Source organism: Stylophora pistillata, chromosome 8, assembly GCF_964205215.1.
Source record: "Stylophora pistillata chromosome 8, jaStyPist1.2, whole genome shotgun sequence".
In the NCBI taxonomy this organism is placed as follows: Eukaryota; Metazoa; Cnidaria; class Anthozoa; order Scleractinia; family Pocilloporidae; genus Stylophora; species Stylophora pistillata.
In genome coordinates, this window is record NC_142526.1 from 7,645,421 (window position 1) to 7,667,708 (window position 22,288).

General features: G+C 38.2%; 2 protein-coding genes and 1 long non-coding RNA gene across 3 annotated transcripts; 1 reads left to right on the forward strand and 2 right to left on the reverse strand.

Moving 5' to 3' along the window:
- Positions 1–98: 98 nt before the first annotated feature.
- LOC111328569 (retinal rod rhodopsin-sensitive cGMP 3',5'-cyclic phosphodiesterase subunit delta) lies at positions 99–8,739 on the reverse strand. Its single transcript, XM_022933032.2, has 6 exons — positions 8,518–8,739; positions 6,666–6,728; positions 5,103–5,128; positions 3,857–3,982; positions 2,694–2,799; positions 99–1,849 (listed from the first exon to the last, which is right to left on the reverse strand). Exons 1-6 carry the CDS (start codon positions 8,565–8,567, stop codon positions 1,768–1,770), a joined length of 453 nt encoding a protein of 150 aa, XP_022788767.1. The 5' UTR covers positions 8,568–8,739; the 3' UTR covers positions 99–1,767.
- Positions 8,740–9,936: 1,197 nt separating this feature from the next.
- Positions 9,937–17,643, forward strand: LOC111328580 (uncharacterized). Its single transcript, XM_022933048.2, has 3 exons — positions 9,937–10,775; positions 13,264–13,818; positions 15,638–17,643. Exons 1-3 carry the CDS (start codon positions 10,332–10,334, stop codon positions 16,391–16,393), a joined length of 1,755 nt encoding a protein of 584 aa, XP_022788783.1. The 5' UTR covers positions 9,937–10,331; the 3' UTR covers positions 16,394–17,643.
- Positions 17,518–22,287, reverse strand: LOC148724772 (uncharacterized). Its single transcript, XR_015990475.1, has 2 exons — positions 22,153–22,287; positions 17,518–19,138 (listed from the first exon to the last, which is right to left on the reverse strand). It is a non-coding gene; the product is annotated as an uncharacterized LOC148724772 (long non-coding RNA).
- Between the last annotated feature and the right edge of the window lies 1 nt (position 22,288).

The following is a 22,288-nucleotide window of genomic DNA, read 5'->3' on the forward strand; positions in this document are numbered from 1 at the left end:
TTGAATTGGTGCCCTTCTTAAGAGCATAACTTAAAAAATTGGCAAACCTACGGCTGGCCATGGGGAAACCACAGTTCAGTTCTTAAAGTGCCAATGAGTCTTGGAGATTCCTTTAATTGTGTCAAAATGTATGATTAACAGCTGTTATACAATCCTATCAACAACTGCTAGCTGTACTACTGGCGAAACAACGACAAATTCATAATTGAATCAATTAACAACATGACATCAAAATCAAGAAATTACATGGCACACAGTTTGTACGTACTCTGAAATATCTCTGTTGCAACTACATTTAAAAGTCATTGTTGGACATGATCGCTGTATGGGATGAAGTACATTTAGCTTTCCCACACAGGACAAAAATTCGTACATCTCATGAAAACCAACTCAGCTAGACAGTGCAGAGCTAAACTACTAGATGCATTTTAATAAATAAATCTAACTGACGAGCTAAATATGCTGCAGCTATTTCCCAAAAAGCTTTCTGTTTCCTCAATCAACAGATGTAAAGGAGAGGCAGACCACCATCTCTCTTTCCCAGATGTCTTTTTTTTTCTTTGTTTCTTTGTAGTATTATTTCTCCTTACCAATAACATCAGGAGCATAATATTCAAATGTAGACACTTGCAGATCTCTATGGATCTAAAATGTGTGAATTTTCTAAAAATGAACTTCGGTTTATGAGCATAAGTGAAGAAAAGAAAAAATTGCAGCTCATTGGGCAACGGAGATCAGAGAATTCTCTGGTGGCTGTGTAGAACTCTCTGACCGATGTCCGATGGCCTGAGCATTTCAATCTTCATTCCGATGTGGAACCATCATGCAGTATACAATCCTATTACTTAACATTGTTTTCCTGAGCCATATTTCTTGAAAAAAACCCTGAAGAGATGCCTACTGATGGAAGAATTTACATTAAACAATCACAGCGAAAGAACTTTTAAAATTTCTGACAGCCATTACTGTAATTGTACATAACACTGATGAAGTGAAAATTAAATAACATAGATGATACAATTATCAGTTGAGTGTGGATTTTCATCTTAAAACTAAGGTGTTGTCACAGGCAACTTTTGTTGTTTCTACTAGTCATCAAGTCTCAATGGCCACATGTGGCTAACCATCAAACTTGAAACTCTGCCAAAAAAGTACAAATGATGCATTGCCAATGGAAATGGAGCCAGTTGCCCATGACAATGATATGATTTTAATGTCACAACATGGTTGCCAAACTTCTGTTGGCACCTCACTCAACTACAAACTGTAGCAATCATCCAATTTTAGAAGACTGAAAAACAAACATCAAAATCTCATTATACCACAATTCCTACTTTTAACACACAGGTAAAAGTGATCATTAAATAAATTTGAGGCGACATAACTGTCCTAAAGATTACAGCACTGTACATCCAGGGTGCTTTCCATTCACCAGCTCTGGCCACAATGTTGGACACAGTTCCTGCATGTGTAAAGTTACAGAAAATGAGAGTGCACTCCTCCTAAGCACAGTGATACAAGTTGTTCTCTCCAGAAAGGTTTTCAATGCCAGTCGTTTTTATTTGCAAACCATCAGGTGCACTTCATGAATGGTTTGCTCATGGTACAGACCCTGTGTAGCAGTACTCAATGAGGTGTGCCAGCTAGGTCAGAAGGAACCTTTTCATTAACGAACAGGATGGTTGGGAAAGCCAGTTCTGGCAAATGGAAAGCATCCCTGAAACTTTACAAAGACAGAGGTGTAGAAAAAGGTTTTCGTTGCCTTGGTCAGACATAATAAACTCGCACTCTTGATGTGCTAACCAGCAGGTCGCCATCGAAGAACTTTGTTTCAATCACCACATTGCCACTGAAAAAGATCACATAACCATACTCCATAAGTATATTTCAGCTTTCAGTGAAGGGAAAAGGTTAACATACATGTGTACAACCCCTCAGTTCAAAAGAATTTCTTTAAGGACAGATACTGGAAACCCAAGGATCTAGTGAGAGTTTTAGAAACCTGGTTTGAATCACTAAACAAAAGACAAAAATACAGGGTTCATACCTTTTTAAGAAACAAATTTCAAGGAATTTTCCAGGACTTTCCAGGCTCAGATTGATTTTTCCAGGACTCCAAATTTCACCTTTAACCATTTTATTCCCAACATTTCAAAATCAACTCTCCTCCTTACGGTCTATATACATTTCTAATAACATCAATTCTGAAAACGTTCTTGCTTGATTTAAGCAAATTTCCAGGACTATCCAGACCCTGCAGTCTTTTTCCAAGACTTTCCAGTTCTGGAAAATATCAAAATAAAATTCCAGGACTTTCCAAGTTTTCCAGGACCCATACGAACCCTAAAAACACATCATCTTTTGCCAGAGTAGTAAAAGGTTTATTGCAGTCAGAACAACATCACAAGTACCGGTAACTTGAAGAGAAATTAAGGTATCTACCTTAGACAGTAACACTACATTATCTACTAAGCCTGGTTTCTTTTTCTGTTAGTTCTCTTTTTAAATCATTAGTGACTACATCAAAAAAACCTCCAGGCTCCAGTATTGATCAAACAAGGTTTTAAAAATTGCCTGTTTATTAAACATAACTTTCTTGTTATTTCATCATAATAACTATTTTTGTGAGCAATAAAAGGATTTGTTCTTTTGTTCATTTAAAGTTTGATTTCATGGCAATTGACAGGACTTACTTTAGAACGTTTGCGGGCATCATCTGTGATTCAGGAGCAGCTTCTATGAGTGACTGCCACGTGTTTGTTGATGCTGGGATTACAAATCCAAAATCAAAATACCATTCTGTGAAGACAGACCACACAACACAGTTAGCATCAAACAGAGGACAAAAGAGAAACAGCTACTGGTATTTTCTATCAGCATGAGAGAAGCACACTAATACAAACCAGGGTTGTCACTAAGCGACAGCTGCCCGCATAGTTTGCTGGTTGAAAAATCAGGGATCGCCAGGTGGATTTTTGGAGAGCAATCACGTGGCAACTGACACTACCACTGTGACAAGGAAAATAATTAGTTCTTAATAACCGAGCGGGAGGTCTGTAAGGGAGAGTCTTGACTGAGGTCGCCAGTACAGACCGAACGCAGTGTGGTCTGTACCAGCAACAGAGGTCAAGATTCTCCCATACAGACCAACCTAGCTTGGTTAATAAGGTGTTTATTATATGGCTGTGTCTTATATGCCAATTTTTTATATTCTTTGTATCTTTTTTTTTCTAGACCGGTCTAGATGCCGGTCTAGATGGGAAAATCTAGACTGCTTTCAATATTGATTTCAGGCAATCAAATTCGTGAATTTGATAGTTCCCAATTCTTGTCAGACACCATAGTGGAGGCAGCGTGGCCAAGTGGTTAGGGTGCTGGACTTGAAATCCGGTGGCCCGTGTTCAAGTCCTCCACCCTGCCACTCCCTGGATTTGTTCTCGGTTACCCCTAGTTCAACTCCTCGGCTGCGATCTGTAAATAACTCACTGGTCGCCTCCTGCCAGTGAGAATTTTTAAGCACTTAGTTAAAACTACATTGTGGCTGAAAAGCCCCCATGGGGGAGCCTCAATTAACGTATATTACGTATATTAGACACAGCCATATAATAATTCAAACTAAAACATTTTTTATTGTGACTTCTTCCACCAGTTTGTTCACAGGAAGCTCAGTAGTCCAGCATAAAAAGTATTACAAATGAGAGAAAACAAAATGCTGTTACTAGGACAGGTCTCTCCTTACATGCAAGACACCTTCTTTGAAGTAGCATCTTTGAGCTGCCTTACTTGAAATTTCAGCCAGCAGCCTAATTTCTTTTGCAACAACACTGATACAAACACTAAAATAACAGTTACTTGCCTTCTAAACATTTCCCTTTGAACATGACTTTTTGTTCAAGTCTGAATTTTGTCATTTCTTGTTCGGAGGAAAAATTTAACTCTCTAGAGACCGCCTTGCATTTTAAGATCTTTTTTGGTACTCTCGCTGAAAATCAAATGTAAAGAAACAAAAACTTAGAATTAACAGTAATTCCAATGCAAAAAGATCTCATGTATCTATTTTGTACCTTGCATGAATAATTGTTGCTGCTTGAGATAACTTAGTTTCAGGGCTGTGGTCTAACAGCGCCCAGTGGCCCATGGTGCTTTACTTTTGCTCTTGGGCAACTCAGCAATCTTAGTTTTTTTTCATAAAAAGCATCTGCTGGGCACCCTGGATTTCACAGTTTCAGAGCACTGGGCTCCTTTCAATTTTTCTTAGAGCCCAGCCTTGAGTTTTAACTAGTTTGATAACGTGAACTGGCCACCATAGAGTTTATAAAGCTGAAGTTGGGAGCATAAGCCCTTTATCTTTCATTCTGACAACTCTCTTCATGAATAAAGTTGATAAAGATCTCACTTCCACCAAGAATAGTTTCACTCAAGCAATGAACTAACACACTAAACGTCAGCTTTGGAACTCTCTAAAGATGCCGATGTACATTATTGATTCAGTTAACAAAACAAAATTGTCTTGTGATACCCCCACAGATGTCTGGCTACAACAAGTTACTCAAGTACAGCATGTCCCAGAAAGTTGGAAATCATATCTCATTCAGTTTCAAATTTAAATTTTTTTTCTGGGGCATGCCCAACTCCCCATAAAGGCATTTTGCTTTGCATCATGCCATGTTTGCTATACAGGTGTGCAGTAATTCAATTTAGTCACCTACTCATTTCAGTGCATACATCTATTACATTTTCTAATGACAACCCAGCTAAAATAATTTGGATATATCAACAAAGTTGACATGGTAAATTGGCCACCGTAATGATTACAAAAGCTGACGTTTCGCGCATTAGTCCTTCGTCTGAGCGAATAGAGGAATTGTGGGTTGTATGTGCTTTTAAAGGCAGAAAATGGAGCTACATTTTTGGTGGGAACATGGCAACGAGAAAAACACGAATAAATAAGTGGAATGAAAAGCGTTCGTTGATCCCTGTGGGATTTGGACTGCCGGTTTGAAAGATGAGCTTTTGTTCAAGAGTTTTACAGCTTTCCGTGCTACTAAGTGTAAGGAAAGACCCAGCTAAAAGACTGTAAAAAAAGGCCCCATGCATCTTACCCTCATGCTCAGATCCTGGAACTGACCTACAGAAAGATATTCACAAAAATCAATATTAAAACAGTTACATGCCTCCTAACGAAAATGGAAACTTTGAACGCAGCATTAAGGTAGATAGGACTCCCTTAGCACACAGACCTCAGAATCTTAAGTTTAGCCTATAACTCAATTTTAAATACTTTCTATTTGGATAAATATATGGGGCGAGACACTCAAGATTTCACTGCAATAACCCAAGGAACCTTGATGCAATTACCATAAAGGCCTGCAGATGAGCCGCACTTTTTTTTCAAAAATTGTCACTAGAAATTGGGGGTGCAGCTTATCTGCGGGAACATTTGAAAATGGTGTCACGAACGTCCAGTTTTGTGTCCAATCTAATGCCTGGTTATTGATCTTTGAATGTTCTGCTTATGTTCCTGTTGTAATGCAAAAATCTATGGAAAAACTGTGATGAATGAAGAAATTACTGTCAACAAATACCAGAAAAATACCAATCAAATGTCAAAGTTGGTAGAAACGATGTTCATTACATTAAAGTGCTAAAATTGTGGGTAACACTTTGAAGTATTTTCTGTTGCAATGTTAATGAGTTTACATTCAATGAACAGTGGATGAAAACGACTTCTCAAGACTCTACTTTGGATTTCTTTTGATTTCTATCAAAAAACTTTTTTTCAAAATTTGAGCTGCTAAATTCGGGGTGCAGCTTATCTGCGGGTGTGGCTTATCTGTAGGCTTTTACAGTATTCCATTGAGCATAGGTTATATGACAAGCTGAATAATACATGCATATTATCTTTTTGTTACTTGTGATTTATTGGAGGAAAGAAGCATTAATGACTTCACCATTTACATTATTTCTCATCTTTATTGTATAAAACTAGTACAATCCATTTTGACTTGAGTCCATTCAGCAGTAGATCACAAAAGACATCAACATCAGGTCAGAAGATCAGTGACACACCCAGCTGCATCTAGCATGCCACTGTTCTGTTCTTACCACATTTTGACACCTTCCATGATTTATTACTGAATAGACCCACAACAGGATGAAATCCGTTTGTCAAACTACAACAAGACTCCCAGTAGGGTGAGGGTAGAGACTGTAAATGTCCCTCTAACTCAATTCTTTTCTCTTCTTGATTGTTACACCAAGAATAGAGCTAGTTCTCTTAGATTGATGGGAAAATAACAAAGCCCTCAGGCATTCTGTGCTGCTCTTTGAGAGCTACATATTGAAGAGGTCTCTCAACCATGACATCAAGAAATTGGATTAACATGCAAGCTTAAAAGAAAGAGGAAGTACAGTAAGTTAACAGGATTGCATTTCATTTCCCTCTGACCCAATGCTTTCCTCCTCTTGATTTTTACACCAAGAAGGGTGCTAATTCTCAGAGATTGATGGGAAAATAATAAGGACCTCAGGCACTCTGTGCTGTTCTTTAAAAGCTATGTCTTGAAAATGTCTCTCAACCGTGACAGCAAGAGACTGGATTTAAATGCAAGCCAAATTACTTTAAAAAGAGAGGAGGGAAGTAAACAGGATTGTATTTCACTTACAAGTCTTCACTCCCCTGCCATAATACTTTACCAGAGTCGGCATCTCGAAGATTCATCCAGTTTCTGGATCATAATAATTAAGGGAAACAAAATAACAGCTATTGTGCTTCCATGCTTAAATAACTTTTTAGCAGAATAAAGCCCTTGAATGGAAAAACTTCCTTGCAGTTCTCCCACGTTACAGGTTAACAATTGAGAGTAAATAATCTAAATATCCACCACTAACCACTGAGTGGAATAGTTGTTTTAGTATATGCTAACCAGTGAGATAATATAGCACCTAAAAAATATTTAAGCTTTTTTATTCCTGCAATTATTACAATTTTTCAGTTGAAAATTCTGCATGAATTGCTTGGAGGTAAATAGCAAAGGATATATGGAGTTTGAGTAGCCAGTCAGAGCACACCCAGGGCTCGACACAAACTTTTTTAACTTACTAGCCAAGTGGCTAGTGACACCTTAGATGTTACAACAATTTCAGGTTGTTTACTAGCCAAACTGGCTGGTGGAAATCGCAAGCCACTAGCCAAAACTAAATTTCTACTAGTCTGTGGCTAGTGGGCTACCGTTAGTATTAAGCCCTGACACCTCTAATGCTAACCATTGTTTTAGTATTTAATTAATACCACCATTTCATGCATCTTCTTATATGTCAAATTGCACCAAAATTATAGTTCAAGGATTACATTGACAAACATTCTTTCATAACATTTACATTTGTTTCATCTAAAACTTACAGCCAATGCTTGTCAAAAAATTTTAGCTACTCGTTTTTCCGTACAAGAAACTAAGGAAAGGTTTGAAGGAAACCTTAATACTTTTGCAATCCTTGTCACTTAACAGCAAACTTTGATGTTACACGAAATCAAGTGTATTTTGAAAATTTTGGCAGATACCAAAGGTAAGTAATTGACTGTACTGACAGCAGCTAATAAAACTTGCAATGTTATTAATCCAGTGACATTATCCCCAACAGGAAAGGAAAACAATTACATCTGTCACTTAGGACACAGAAAGACATTAACATGGGGTACAATTTCTCTCTCTTTCACACCAAATCAAAATTTTGAAGTCAAGTTGTTTGGAAGATGAGAGGTGTTCTGATCAGAGTCAGACCAAACAGTTCAAAGCAGCTGGCTGGACTTAATTGACATATGTCAGGAAATCTTTTCACTTATCCCTCAGTCTATGAGACAAAATAACGCACTTACAAAATAAACACTCCGCCATATTTGACAAAATTCATCAACCGACATACACGCAATTACTTATTCGTTTCACAGCGAAATAATTAAAACATTATCTAAGCGATACAAAATTACAATTACTTGACGCCGACGTCGCTGCCAAATTACATTTACAACTTTGAAATCGTATTTAATGGCGATCTCTTCGCAAACTTCAAACTTTGCCTAGAAATCGAGTTTTTACGAAGTTGTGCGCTGTAGTTAGTAAGGTTTTGGTGATGGAAACTTGATCCTTTTCAACAGTGCGTCTACGTTTGAAATTAGAATTAGTTTCAGTAACAAGTATTATTTGTTGCATAATATATATATATATATATATATATATATATACGTGTAGTTAGATAACGCTTTAATATCGACAGATAAACACAGATACTTTAAAATTTGCGTTTAAGATATCCTAAGGTTTGTACTAACCACAAAATTAATAGCAACAGACTTACTGCCAACTCGCCAATCCAAGAAATTACATACGCAGAGATCAGCAAGGTTAAAAGGACCAATCCTGATAGGGAGCTGACTAGAAACTGACAAACTAAGTTACTCTGTGAGAACAGATTAAAATTCAAGGAAAAATTGTAGTGTACTTAACGCATGAAGGATACAACTTAAATCCTTTTAGGATTAGCTCTTTTCTGTCATCCCCTACACTCATACTGGCAAAATTCGCTATCCACCGTCAGACAATGACCCAAAATGGAGGGTTTTCACAGGATTAAACGCCGAAATTCACGTCAGACAGATAAAACAGCTCAAAAAGTCCGAACTATAGTTCGTGCTTACACCAAATAACCCTTGCACCAAGCAGGACAGGCAAGCATCCAGAGATGCGTTTCCATGAGAACTCTGGGTAATCTACGTCACGGAGGCGTGACATACCCACCCAGGAGACCTGGGGCTTTTCAGCTTCCGCGAAATAGGACCCCTTCCTCTTTTAGCGTGCTTCCTTGTTCTCTCTGTCACCTCTACAACCAAGGAAATTGTATCTTAAGCTGAGTAGCTTAAAATGATTGTAAAATGGTGTGGGAAAGGTCTTGTAAGGCCGTTGGCAGTAAGTTGATCTTTAAATGAGTTTCTTGCAAGAGAAATTCACTTTTAAATGTCGAACTGAGTTCTTATATACCGAAGGATCCAGTTTTTTTAAGTAACACGTATTAAGACATGAGATATGGCCCTTTTACCACAATTAAGTGCACTTTTTTGCTTCTATGCAAAACGCATGCGCAGCAAAAGTTAAGCTCATTGCACTCGAACTGAATTTGCATTAAGAAACTTTCTAACTGGGGAGAAAGTAATTCACAATAGATTAGCACCTGCTGAATTCATACAAAACTGTGCATTAGCTCAAAACCGGTAGTTAACAGTAAAACAACGACTACAGTGTAAGATCTAGACAAAAATAAATTTCTGATCAGCCGTTTCATTTGACAGTGAACTCGAAGAAAAGGCATTCCCAAAGAAAACGTCAAGAAAGAGGAAAATGTGTTTTTTCCCTCGGTTTGACCAATAGTTTTTTTTATCTCTCAACATTGAAAATATTTGCCACCTTTTCTAACGATGATCGAAAAACTTTAAAAGTAGTAACTTACAACATGGAAAGAAAAGAAAAACCCGCCGAGAAGGACAAAAAAAGGGTCATTAATAAACCAGTTTTCTGAAAAAAAAAAAACAGTTTGCATCGATTTTTTCAGTGTTTCTTCTTTCGAGGTCGATTTTACCAAAAGTATTTGAAAATATTATTTCATTAGCAGGGTTTTCACCAAGATCGGTACAATTTCTGCTGCTCTAACCAAAGAAACACGGAATGCTATACAAGTTAACCACGTGTGCATCAAGAATAAATTGTTAAACACAAGACTTTCCATCTCGCCCATGCACGTGCTATATTGTAGAAGTGTGGCAAAGGCTTGTTCGTAAAAGGGACACGTGTTGAGAGTGGATAAATGTTTCAAAGGAAAAGCGCGAATTGTTGTTTACTCATTACAAGTAAATGCACAATATCTTTTACGCAGTTATCAGGTTTAATTAACAGTCCAAGGCGCAAATCTTTAACGTTTGACAGGGCTTCTGGAATACTGTGTTCGATGATACGCTTCGACGAATAAGTTCAGCAAGTGTATATTGAGTGTCTGCAAACAGGTAGCTGGCGTGACCGGTGTTTCGCGCGCAATTTGCATTTCCATTCACTCACAGCTATGTTAATTATTCGAAACTGTCAGGGTCGAGAAAAACAAAGAACGAACCACAAAAACACGAGGCCCGTCGAAACAGATGTAATGAAACCTAGGGCAGGTTGATGGCAAAGAGCGCTTGAAGAGTTGGTAACATTCTAAACCGCAACTGGTACAGTCAGAATCACTCCTTTCAGAGCGGGATATCTACCGATGAATCGGCTGTAACGCGCGCTATAAGACTATTAATGCCGGTTAGAGCCATAACTACTTCACCGAATATGCGGGCGCCAAACTCGACGTCCTTCCTGTCAAAGGCCTACAACTTTTTTAGAGGCAAAACTTCGAAGAACGACGAGAACTTTTACGCCAAGACCAAGACGCCTTTTCCAAACGAGATCTACCCGAGTCTTTGCGAGCCGATTGACGCTAAAGGAATGGCAGACAGTTTGTGGAAGGACAGAAGAGTTCTGGGAGAAATTACCAATCGCACAAAGAGTATGTTCAATGACCGGGAACCAATGAAGCAAAAGGCGCGAATTGAGCCTTTCAGTCCTCGAGCAGTCGTGAAGAATTACTGGTCAACCAAAGTGGAAAAGAAGATAAATAATCAAACACAAGGAAGGCCAAACAACAACGCCTTCCCGGAAGAAAGCGAAGAAGGCGAAGAAGAGGGCGTTTTTTCGATACAGGTACGTTACCCATGTCATTCAATATTTCAGTTTTCAATCGTGAGTAGTAGAATGCGGAAATTTTTTTTTTTTTTTTCCTTTTCCTCGCTTCTCAAAAAAAAAAATAAAACAATTAAAACTTGGCAAGCCTTCAAGCTGTTTAGATTTCTTTGATAAAGAGTCGGATTTCCGTAGTTTTGAGAGATTAGTTCAAAACAAATTTTACTTGATTGCTTACATTTTCAAAGCAAATAAAAAGTTCTTGTAAGTGAATCCAATTTTTTTCGATGAAGTCAAAACCGTTTTTGGGATAAAGTGGAATGATTCATGAGAGAAAAAAACTTATTCGCCACACCCCAAGATAAAATATCGGAAAACTTTTGAAAGGTAATTGTACCGACGTATTTGTACATGATCAAGTGAATTTGTCTTTGTTTCCGGACATTCAGAAACTTCCACCGAAAGCGATCTTTAGAGAAATTCAGATGTTAACATCAAAAAGTAAAAGCGTTTTGAAGTCCTTTTAATAGCTGAAGGAGTTCGATCTAAGTTTTATGTACTAATCATGTATACGCAGGTTTTTTTTTTTTTGTACTTGAATTGAAGTTTTACTCGAGGTTATTGAAATACAAGGCTTTGATGAATCAAACTGACTGACAACATTGAATTTATAAATAAAATATGGAAACTAGATACAGCACTTCAACAACGAGATATGAACATAGTAGACAGTTCTTCGCAGATCTTGTTCACTTTGACAGAAATCTTTCAAATAAAAGTCTTAAGCAATATTCTACAACATGCAGCTTCGCTGCGGTATTTCTAACGTTGAATCAATGTTTATGTCATCTTTTCATAGTGGGATAACAAAAGGGTTCCATGTTTGAAAAAAAAACCGTTTAAGGTTTCCATTGTGTCTTTGGCTAAGGTAATAAAAACATTTCAATTCTCTATAGGGTAGCCGAGTTTAATTGCGATCACAGAGAGCAAAAAGCACAATTGAAGTTCGATAAGAGAGTAAAAAGAGTAAAAGAAGCAAAGGGTAAATAGTCGATCGAAAAAAAAAAGAGGAAACTTTTCAGAAGTTAATTATCTGCAGTTTTCGTTATCGAACGAGAGAAGTCAAGTTTTTTGTAACTCATAACTAAATGATGAGTTTTGTACTTCTTAAAAATTTTGTTCACCTTCTTTACTTTGAATACATCCAGAAAGCTTTTCCTTTCCATGCGGAACTATTCTTGTTTCGTTGGAAAAAAAAAATGGGCAAGAAATCTGACAACAAAGATAATTTCCTTATGCGGCTGTTTGGTCTTTTACGCCACGCGACCTGATGTCCATTGTTCGCGTGTCGTGTTCGATTTGTTATTGAAATCGATTAATTTTCTTTGTAATTTCTAACTGCTTCTAACAAAACATCTGTTTCTTGGTGCTCCTTTGACTTCAAATAACTTGTCAGTTTCCAAATGTAAGCAGCAATTGGGTAATGTTGTACTTGATACATAACAAGAAAACAAAGAACGGAACATGATGAAAAGGTCGATTTAGCTATGAGTTGAATCTCTTTGATTTCATGAAGAGGCATATCAAGTGAGATATGTCTAATCTATTAGGGCACTTTGACCTTAATAGGAAATGAAATGATAAAGTACACAGATATTATTCCTGATAAATAAATTACACATCACATTTCAGCGATTTCTGGTTTTATTTCCTTAGATTTCAACTTCTCAGCATTTTCACCATCATATCACTAGCGAAGAACTCTACCGGTATATGTTTCCTTTTTTTTCCTTTAATTCCAAAATCAAAGTAAAGGCATTCTTTTCCGGAGTGGTGCTTAATTGTTCGTATCGTCCACTTCTTTACAACACCTGTTTACCCTTCGAGCACGTGTCGAATATTGGCATTATCATAGTTTATGTTTGTAAATTCATTAACTGTAAAGTGTATCCAAGCGTGAAGTAATGATGGGCATGGCGGGGAAATTAACAGTAAAACGGCACCAGTGAATCAGTGTTTGATTTACGGCGGAGATTTGTATGATAAAGATAATTCTAAGTAATTGAATTAAAATGTGAGAGATCGTAAATGAATTTGCCTCCTCGCCATATACGAAGAAAAGAAAAATAGCTGCAGCAGACACATTTCTTTGATACTGACAATTTTTTTATTTCGCACACTGGAAAATCTTACTGCTCTGCGATACCCTGAAATGAAAGGAAACATTGAAATGGATCTGAATTGCTATTCAAACGTCGGGCGTTGAATTTTCATTTAAACTAAGAAATTAGTGGGGGCCAAATCTAAGGTGGATTGAAAAAAAAGAAAAATATGCACAGGAATGAGGCAAAGATTGTTTGATCGAGAAAAAAGTGTTGATTTTTCAAGTTCGATAGAAAATCGAGAAGTCCTTTTCACCCAGTTTCCCTCCCGCTCCGTTATCCAAAAAAAAAAAACCTTTCCACGGGAAGTTTTAATGTATAATGGTGTTTTCTTTCGTCATGCGCAGTTAATCAAGCCACAGAATGGTTTTCTTGGTATCGTTTTGGTGGGCGGAGCTGACACACCAATGGAAAATCATTACGTCAACGATATCTTGCCCAATTCCTCTGCGTCCAAATCAGGTCGCGTCAGAACTGGAGACGAACTGCTAGAGGCGAATGGCCAGGCGCTTCGAGGGAAAACACATGCGCAGGCACTGGCCATCTTTAGGTCTCTGCCAGCAGTGGTGACGATGGTTGTGGCAAGAAGCAAGGACGCGAATCGCTCTATTATGGAGCACCTAAACCAAGAGAAAAAAGACAACAAGAAAGTAAACAACAATATTGTCTCACCCAAGAAAAGACGGAGCATAATCGAGGAAGCAGCCAACTCGAGTGTCATCGCTAGGCCCCTCTCATCCGTTATTGACGTCACAAAGAGGGAGTGCCCGTTCACTAAACCTGTCAAACGAGTTTCTCGCGTCTCTTCTTTCTTGGGGACAGCAGAAGGTGAAAATTACAGCGGAAAAGACCGAGAAAAGAAAAATGAAAAAGGAAACAAGAAAAGTCGGGAAGAACCAGGGGTAGGTTTTTGCTGGTTCGTCAGACTTGGCAGATCTCTATTTTAGAAGTTGAGCTTTAAATATTCCTCGGTGGTAAGGCTTTAAATAATTTGAATGGCACAGTCTTCAGATGCTTTAGTCCAGTTTTCAGATGCTTCTGTCCAGTTTTCAGATGCTTTAGTCCAATTTTCAGATGCTTTAGCCCAGTTTTCAGATGCTTCAGTCCAGTTTTCAGATGCGTTAGCCCAGTTTTTAGATGCTTTAGCCCAGTTTTCAGATGCTTTAGCCCAGTTTTTAGATGCTTTAGCCCAGTTTTCAGATGCTTCAGTCCAGTTTTCAGATGCTTTAGCCCAGTTTTTAGGTGCTTTAGCCCAGTTTTCAGATGCTTTAGCCCAGTTTTTAGATGCTTTAGCCCAGTTTTCAGATGCTTTAGCCCAGTTTTTAGATGCTTTAGCCCAGTTTTCAGATGCTTTAGCCCAGCTTTCAGATGCTTTAGCCCAGTTTTCAGATGCTTTAGCCCAGTTTTTAGATGCTTTAGCCCAGTTTTCAGAGGGTTTAGCCTAGTTTTCAGATGCTTCTGTCCAGTTTTCAGATGCTTTAGTCCAGTTTTTAGATGCTTTAGCCCAGTTTTCAGATGCTTTAGCCTAGTTTTCAGATGCTTTAGCCCAGTTTTCAGATGCTTTAGCCCAGTTTTTACATGCTTTAGCCCAGTTTTCAGATGCTTCAGTCCAGTTTTCAGATGCTTTAGCCCAGTTTTCAGATGCTTTAGCCCAGTTTTCAGATGCTTTAGCCCAGTTTTTAGATGCTTTATCCCAGTTTTCAGAGGGTTTAGCCTAGTTTTCAGATGCTTCTGTCCAGTTTTCAGATGCTTTAGTCCAGTTTTTAGATGCTTTAGCCCAGTTTTCAGATGCTTTAGCCTAGTTTTCAGATGCTTTAGCCCAGTTTTCAGATGCTTTAGCCCAGTTTTTACATGCTTTAGCCCAGTTTTCAGATGCTTCAGTCCAGTTTTCAGATGCTTTAGCCCAGTTTTCAGATGGTTCAGCCCAGTTTTCAGATGCTTTAGCCCAGTTTTCAGATGTTTTAGCCCAGCTTTCAGATGCTTCAGTCCAGTTTTCAGATGCTTCAGCCCATTTTTCAGATGGCTTAGCCCAGTTTTCAGATGCTTAAGCCCAGTTTTTAGATGCTTTAGCCCAGTTTTCAGATGCTTCATTCCAGTTTTCAGATGCTTTAGTCCAGTTTTCAAATGCTTTAGCCCAGTTTTTAGATGCTTTAGCCCAGTTTTCAGATGCTTTAGCCCAGTTTTCAGATGCTTCTGTCCAGTTTTCAGATGCTTTAGCCTAGTTTTCAGATGCTTTAGCCCAGTTTTCAGATGCTTTAGCCCAGTTTTCAGATGGTTTAGCCCAGTTTTTAGATGCTTTAGCCCAGTTTTCAGATGCTTCAGTCCAGTTTTCAGATGCTTTAATCCAGTTTTCAGATGTTTTAGCCCAGTTTTCAGATGCTTCAGCACAGTTTTTAGATGACTCAATGAAGTTTTCAGATGCGTCGGTTGATGTCTTATTCAAGCAGCTCTCTTGCTCAGTCTGCTTGACTTTTTTTATGACCACGTTGAGATGGTGTGACATTTCGCATAAGGGACAAACCAAAATTTCCGCCGTCATCCCTCAGTGGCGGCAGCGAAGCATATCTTAAGTTCATCTCATCCTCTGTTGTTTGCAGTGAAGGGGTCAGGGAAAAGGATGATGGTTTTCTCTTATTAATTTGGTATTGTTACAGTTTAGGAAAGTTAAACTTAGTATTTCTTGAAAATAACTTTACTAACATGCTTTAATCTTATTTTTAGGCACACCCTCTGTCGAACGACTGGAAAGCAGGGGAATCAGTTTTTGACACACCGCAAGTTTACGAGAACGAAAAAACGCTACTCTTCCCCATAAAGACCTTCAGACGTTCAGGCGCCATGCATGCTGGCAGACGGAACGTCATCGAAAGATGTGATGTAAGAGCAACGTGGCCTGCTTTCACTATAAAGCAGCGACTACCTCTTCCCTGGGACTCGTACGCGTCTCCAAGACCAGCAGCCGTCGGCCGAAGTTCTTTAGCTCGTGGTCGGCGTAATACGGCGCCTACCTTGGGATCCAGCTGGTCGTTGAATCAAAACTCGAGCTCTTCGGCTCGGAAATTTACAGGGAAGCATTACATCGAAAAGAAAACTCTCGTTGTCGAGGTAAAGCGGGAAAGTGAAGTCTCCGAGTGGGGATTTTCTGTCGGAGGGGGTGTGTGTTCCCCGTACGGGGATCTGCCAATTTCCATCGCAGAAGTTTCATCCACGGGAAATGCCCAGGGATTTTTACAAAGTGGAGATGAAATCGTTGATTTTAGCGGAGAGAGTTTAGAAGGAGCAACGTTTCTAGAGGCAGAGAAAATGCTGCGAGAATACACAAGAAAGAATGCGACAATAACTATCAAACGAAAATTTCTTCAACGAAGTCAAAACCTGCACACCAATCCTTATGCCGAGGTGTGGAGTTCTGTAAACACGAGAAAAACTACCTCAGGGCATAGGCAGGCAAGGAGACCGAAATCAGTGCACTGTTAAAACGCTGAAAAACACTCTTACGATGAACTAGTAAGAAAAGGCGGGAAAACTAAACTCGAACGCGCGCTCGAAACGCACTGACCAATCAAAACATATTTTGGGTTTTCCTTGAACGTGATTGGTTTATTTTAAATTAATCCTTTTTTATTGCTTCACGCTGGCATTGTAAGTTTCCCTATTTAAATCCAAGCTTTACCCTCAAAACAACTTATTGCTTATTGATAGCACTTTATTTACTTTGTTCACAACATAAAACATAAAATGTCATTCGACATAAAAACATAAAATGTCATACAACATAAAATGTCATTCGAACTGATAGAGCAGGCTTCAATCGGGGGTCGAAAAAAACCAAAATGATAGTAATCACAACACCCAATCAAAGGTTGACATCATCATCATTAATCAATGATCACTCAAAGTAAAATCAAGTAACCTACTTAAAGCACGCAAGTGACCCAGGATTGGTTTTAATCCTGCCTTTGATTGGTTGAGATGGTGGCGTGAGTTTTCTTGACAAATCACAGAGTGAAGTTAACCAGAGCCAAAGCAACCCAGGATCCCTTTCGACACTTAAAAACTGCTCTAAGAGTTTTTCGATTGAAAGTTAAAGCCTTCCATCAACCTTTTAGTGGCTGAGCAAAAAACCATATTTTTTTGTCAAACTGCAATTTCGATTTCAAAGCTAAACTTTTAACTCAAAACCCTTCGTCAGTCATATCATTCCGACGGAAAAGAACGTTAAACCAAATTTAGGATAATATTGCTTTTGAATTGACGTGTATATTTCAAAACCCTATTCACCATTGTAAGATTTCTTAAACGTTTCGGTACTGTGAGGAAAAATAACGTTTTATGATCTACTTTCTGAGAAAAAAAAAAAAAAAAACCAGGAACAAGTGATCCAACAATACCATTTGACAATTTATCAATTGGGGGGAAATAAATGTAAAAGTATTTTTATCATGTTTTTTTAAAACATTCCGAATTAGTAGCAAGCGGCCTCTCTTAAGACTAGTTACATTACCAATATTACTGGATTGTGCTGTCCATAACTCTGCTATAAAAAGTATTTGTAGATATTCATTGACAAGGATTTTCACTTCACAAAGTTTAAGCTCATGTAGAGAACGATTTTATAAATTTTTAATTTAAAACTTACTTTGTTACATAAACTTTGCATTTATAATTTATTAATCCACAAGTCTCAAATTATAGATGTGTTTGAAATAAATTGTTCATCAAGCCCATCTGGTTGTTGCACACATTACATTGTTTCAGCCATTTTAACTGTTTAACACCCAAGATCTGATTGTTAATTCTTATCTCAAATACTCTAGTAAATTAGTTACTAGAGTTTGTTTTTTTCCTATCTGATAAGCTTGAGTATTCTTATCACCTGTTTGCTTGATAATGTATGGATATTATTCATGTAGGGAGAAGTAACATTTTAATCACTCCAGGAGTTAAAGGGATTTAAGGATCAACCCCATTACACTGTAAGCAGTCATGTTTCTCTCATTGTGGAACAAGCTTTGAGCAAAAAGTACCCTGCGAGCAGAGCCTTTTTAACCCGTCCTAAAAAGAAAAGAAAAGGTTCTGCAGGCAGAGTAAGCAAAAAGAGATGGGGATGGAACAAGGAAAAGAGAGGGCAACCTAACCCCTTCTTGTCCACAGCAAAATTTTGTGTTTTCTTTCCCTCCATGCCTGGAAGATCAAGGGAGAATAAAGCACCTACTAATAGTCCATTGGATTTTGTAATTGTACAATAATATGAAGTTTTTGTTATACTGCTGGTAACAATGTTTTAACCACTTCTTTTTGAACAGGTCCAGACTTTTTAGCGTGCACCCATCAGTAATAATCAGTAATAAACATAAACATATTTTTCATTTTTTAAGTGGGGAACATTCTTCTGTTACTTTACACTATTCTGCTGCAACTAGATTTCTTTTGATAAAAATCCTGTAACTTGACATTATCAGTGAACCCCCATAACACTGCTTTTTTCAAGGATCTTGCACATCAACTTTTCACTTCTTTTCAGCAATACTTTAAAATGGCAAATTCACAACAACGCAGTTAATAACCACTTTCAACATGTCTCTTTTAACAAGTTCTTTTGTGAAAGGTATTCAGAATTTATTAAAGTACAGAGATGCAAATATTAAATGTTGACCTCAAGACCTTTCACAAGTACAAAGTAAATGTCGCATAAACCTGTTCATCGAACAGCTGGCCTATATTCTAGTCTGCAGTGCAGGCATCTTATTAGGGCAAGTAGTGTTATCAGCTCATGATTGTTTCTCCAAATGCCATATTTGATTTTGAGTCAGATGGATGGTGGGGGTACAGGGCGGGGGACGGGTGGGAAGACACAGGCATAACATTCACTCCCAACCCTAGCCCCTCTCCTTATTTTTGACCATCACTCACCCCCTTGGTAAAAATTTCTTTCTCTCCCCAGCCTTCCTATGTCATTAAAATCAAGGATAGCCACCATTTTTCACAAAGAAAATACTGAGCACTCAAATTATGCCTGAGCTTACCCAAATTATGCCTGCTCTGCAGGCTAGCCTATATTTCTGTGAAAGTCTCTGAGAAATGAACAGCATGGTGTCATCTGAACTTGAGATCCTTGTCATCGTTCTTCACATAAGTTGTCTCATTTATTAGAGTCTCCCATTCCTTATCTTCTCCAGTGGCTTCTGGAAGCTCAAGCCCAAGCATAACACGAAGCTTTGTCTGTCGAAATCAAAACATTTTATTCAGTGGTTAGCAAATTTTGACACCCAATTTAAAGGAATCAAAAGGTCCACACTCTCATCTGTTACAACTTAAGTATGTCATTCAGAACCTTCACCCCTTGTAACTTATAGGCCTCTGTGTTGGTGTCATAAGCTGATCAATTTGGAGCTCCAACATCACCCCTCCACTTTCCCCCCCACCCTGGCCAACATAAGGACATTTAGATAGATAGATAGATTGATAGATAGATAGATAGATTGATAGATAGATAGATAGATAGATAGACAGTTTATTTGAAAAACAATGCAACCGAAGGTTGAGTTACGTATTCATTTACAAATTTACGAAATATATAAAAATGGTATCATACTTTTAAAAAATTAAAAATTAGGTAACATAGATAGAGTCAGCTTATACAAAGCGTGCGTAAATGATGAAAGATAAAACTATCATGGCACCTGTTCATACGAACCACAGGTAAATTAAAAGCGCGCTTTTTCCTTAAGTCCACCCTAGATACATTCCTGGGTGGCAGGAGCTTATGCAGCTTGTGATTTGGTACAAGAACGTTAGAAAAGAGCTTGTTGGCAATATTCTTGCGCCACTCATGCAGCGAGATAAGCCCAATGCATGATAGCGCCTTGTCATATTCTTTATCAGGGAAAATTATACATAATGCGCGCTTCTGGCATCTTTCTAAATCAACTGATAAATATTGAGGTAGACTGCTGTGAAAGAGTGCGCATGCATATTCCATAACAGATCTAATACATGTAAGATAGAATAAAACGAGCTCCTTAGACTTAACCTGGGCGCGCTTTAATGGAAGTAAAGCCGCTTGTTGACTTTCTTTACTGTCTCATCTACATGTGCGTTCCATTTGAGATCGACGGAGAAGGTGACACCTAACATCTTAGCTTTATGAACGTACTCTAACTCCTTACTATTGACCACAATTGGGTCAAAGTCAGGTGGGGATCTTGAAAATGAAAATGATCATCATCATCATCATCATCAATCTTTATTTATACACGAAATCGTATCATTTTACATAGTCTTCCTAGGAATCATGTTTAAACTACACTAAAATACTCTAAAGAACTATTGACTATAATATTAAAAATACAAAACTTACATTGTGAATAATAAGGAACTATGAGCTATAATGTTGAAAATACAAAAACTTACATTGTCGGTAATAAAAGTTACAATGGAGTATCAGAAAAATCTTTCCCATGAAATGAAGTTTTAAAAACATTTAAACTAGGCAGTTTTCTAATCTCTGAGGGAATCCTGTTCCACAGAACAGATCCTCTGTAGTGTAGGAGCTCCGTTTTGCAGACTCAGTTCTGGGTCTGGGGACATAATAATTTAACATCCATACCAGGCTGGCATGAGGAATTTGAACTGGAAGTGTCAAGTCTTTTCATATGAAAATGTTTAAAGACATTTAGTTCACTTTTTCCTGCGAATAGCATGCACGGCTCAGAAGAAGAGGTCTACAAAGCCTTGGTTTTAGCTTAGTTGATGGGTAGTAATGATCACTGATTTTTCCTCTCAGAAAAAAAAAACTGAATATCAAATCTGGCTCTTTGGTGGGGCTTTTAAGCACAATTTTTTTGAAAAATTTTTCCAGAGAATGAGCATTTTAACATAGCAACTGTCCTAAGTTCAAATGCCCAGCGGTTGGGATGTCAAGGTTTCAAACTGATCGACACATTATTACGCACGAATTACAAATTTTCAAGGTTTCAAATCAATAAGGTATAATATAAAAGTTTGGATATATCAACAAAGTTGAAATGGTAAATTGGCCACTGTAACGATTACAAAAGCTGACGTTTCGAGTGCTAGCCCTTCGTCGGAGCGAATAGAGGAATTGTGGGTTGTGTGTGCTTTTAAAGGCAGAAGATGGAGCTACGTTATTGGTGGGAACATGGCAACGAGAAAAACAAGAATAAATTAGTGGAATGAAAAGCATTTGTTGATCCCTGTGGGATTTAGACCGCTGGTTTGAAAGATGAGCTTTTGTTCAAGATTTTTACAGCTTTCTGTGCTACCTAAGTGTAAGGAAAGACCACAGATTGCCACATGTTGCTTAGAATGATTAGGTAAATTAAAATGTCTGGCGACTGGTTTCGATGTGTCCTTGTCATTCCTTTACACGTCTCGAAGGTGTTCTCGGAGTCGGTCACCTAGTCTTCAGCCTGTTTCGCCGATGTATATCTTTTTGCAATAAGTGCAAGTTGTGCTATAGACTACATTGGCCGAGGTGCACATGAAGTGATCCGTGATCTTAATGGATCGTTTAGGTCCGATATTTAATCAGTGTTGTGAATGAAAAAAGGACACGTTTTGCATCGTGCATGAGCGTATTTAAAAGTGCCTGGTTGGTCATTAGTCTGAAAAGAACTTCTGACCAATTAATTATGTTTTTGTCGCGTTTGAATGAAATGAGCGGAGGCTGCGAAAAAATAGTGCTTGTCTCTGGATCGTTTTGAAGTAATTTAAAGTTTTTAAGAATGATGGATTTAACTGAGTGGTTGTGAGGGTGAAACGTGAGAGTGAATGGAATGCGGTCGGAATCTTCCTTATGCGACGTTTGTAGTGCTGAATTTCGATCAATAAGTTGGGCGAGGTGGTAACCCGCTTGAACGACAGAAACAGGGTAACCAAGTTTATCGAAAAAATGGCACATTAACTCTGATTTGTGGTGGAAATCAGAGTCATCACTACATAAACGACGAAGTCTTAGAAACTGAGAAAAAGGAATGGAATTCTTAACGTGAGATGAATGCGAAGACGAATATAACAAGTAATTATGCGAGTCTGTAGGTTTGTAATACACACTAGTGCGCAAACCGTTACCTTCAATTGAAACTTTGATGTCTAAAATAATATAAAAGAATCTTTGAATGAGTATCAACAACACGGAACTCTCCCCTAATGAAATATCCAGATTATCACCTCTCTCTCCGCTACAACATCGTTCGAACTTTAAGTCAACTTACCCTGTTCCTTCGTCCTCTTTCGCCATACATTTGATACGCTACAAACGAATAAAAGCAGGTTCCGAAAAAACACCACAGTGCCAAGGCAGGAAGCTGTTTTCTGTACGGACGTAAGTCGATCACCATCGCGCACGTT